At 35.0% G+C, this 1834-nt stretch overlaps 1 protein-coding gene across 1 annotated transcript in view; it reads right to left on the bottom strand.

The window, feature by feature from the left end:
- Window positions 1–261: 261 nt before the first annotated feature.
- The window catches only part of LOC107576137 (bifunctional UDP-N-acetylglucosamine 2-epimerase/N-acetylmannosamine kinase-like), a 17801-nt gene continuing 16228 nt past the window's right edge, over window positions 262–1834 (bottom strand). Inside the window, exons 10-11 of the mRNA XM_016262383.1 lie at window positions 1153–1269; window positions 262–1064 (exon numbers count right to left, since the gene is read on the bottom strand). Coding sequence (XP_016117869.1) covers window positions 829–1064; window positions 1153–1269 — 353 coding nt within the window. The 3' untranslated portion in view covers window positions 262–828. The remainder of the gene's footprint in view (window positions 1065–1152; window positions 1270–1834) is intronic.

Here is a 1834-nt window from a genome sequence, read left to right as displayed (position 1 = left end):
AGGGTTCAAAAACTTACAAAGCTTAAGAAACCAAAAGGATAGTATTTGCATTTTAAACAAACTATATATATTCATACACACACATCTATCATTATATATAAATCATCTATCTATCTATATGTGTGTGCGTGTATGTATATTTATATAAATATATATAGCAATATTCTGCAAATATGCCACCATCTTTCATCAATATTTAAGGTTTCTAAGTGTATTGCAGGATATATTATTAAAACAATTCACTAGCAATAAAAGGAACCTTTGTTTTCAATAATTTTTAATGTACATAATAGGTAAACAATTCTATAGGTTCTGTGATTCAAATTAAATATTAAATTACTTTAGACATACTGGACAAACATTTCTCATTCATTCATACAGGCTGAGTGAACGAATACATTGAAACATATGGTGCTGAAAACACAATAAAGGCTTGGCAACGATCAGCATAAGGCGCAAAGGAGAACGCCACTGCCTCCAATAAAAAATACAAACAATAGAAAGCAATATAGACAGAATGGGTGACGAAACCACAGCAGTTTTTTTTATAGCAGCCTCTCTGTAACAAATACCCCTTAGTTCCACTGTACAAATATTAAATAAAACTATCCTTCAAATACTTGAACCATTCTTCAAAATTAAAAAATCTTTCATTAGGCAATTGATCCCAAATAATATAGCACCTATATGTGACTATAGTACAAACTAGATGAATAAAAGTGTTTAGGTCAGGCTTCGAAGCCACTATGATCCTAACAAGGACATAGCACATGATTGGCCCTTGGTCTTTAAGTCTGTAACTGATTAGTTCCTGGTCTTCGAGCTCTTTCAGTAGGTGCGGCGGGTGGTATAGTCCAGTACCATGCTGGCGGCACCCAGCAGCGCAGGATCCTCGAGCTCAGACACCATGACCTTGGTCCCCTGCGCCGAGAGGAGAGCACGCTGGCTGATCACCTGACGAACGGGATTCTCATAGTGCGCCGCCAGGACACCAGACAGGATCACCAGAGACGGGTTGATCATGTGCAGGATGTTCACAATGCCCAAACCCAGGGCAGTTCCCGCTGTTAGGGAACAGAAGAGAGGCTGTCAGTGCTTTTCTCCACTACAAATCTGCTCAGAATAATGTATGAACTTGAATGTGCATTTTACCGGTGTGAAGAACACTCTCGGCTTTGGAGTTGCCGAGGTGTGCAGCGTTGATGAGATGAATAGCATTCACCTGTTCTTTGTTATTCACAGTCATTCCTTCCACCAACAGCAAGTCCTCTGCCATTAAACGTCAAAGAAACATGCAATTACAACGTTTTACTTTAACTTGGTAACATTTGATATGCACAACTCTTCTATTGCAAACCCAACCTTAGGACGATCCTATTATTTACTGATTCTGAATGAAACCATAAAAATCAAATCCTAGTTTATTAATTTTAGAAAAGCTTTGAAACAACTAGTTTCAAACTAGAAATCAAATGTTGCTAGATTTTAACATTAACTACCGTGTACAGTATAATTAAATGTAAAACAAACAAAAAAAGTATTTATTTTGATACAAAATCGTCCATCATTTCCAGTCCTCAAAGTAGCAAAAGCTGAAAAGAAAATAACAGGGATTTGTGGGAACAGATATGATTCAGCTTAATCGGTTTAATTGAATTTAATTGCATTTTTTGAGCTAGTTCTTTCAAATAAAATCACAGTAAGATTTTTTAATTTATTACACTAAAGTTAAACTAATGTTACTTCTAAACGTCTAAAGCATGTATTAATTTGTATTTCATTAATATTCTATAACACTGAAATATATATAATTTAATAATATATTATATTATAT

Source organism: Sinocyclocheilus grahami, unplaced genomic scaffold (assembly GCF_001515645.1).
Source record: "Sinocyclocheilus grahami isolate Dianchi unplaced genomic scaffold, SAMN03320097.WGS_v1.1 scaffold3253.1, whole genome shotgun sequence".
Lineage (NCBI taxonomy): Eukaryota > Metazoa > Chordata > Actinopteri > Cypriniformes > Cyprinidae > Sinocyclocheilus > Sinocyclocheilus grahami.
The sequence above is the reverse complement of the archived record's forward strand: the minus strand, read 5'-3'. Positions and strand labels throughout refer to the sequence as shown.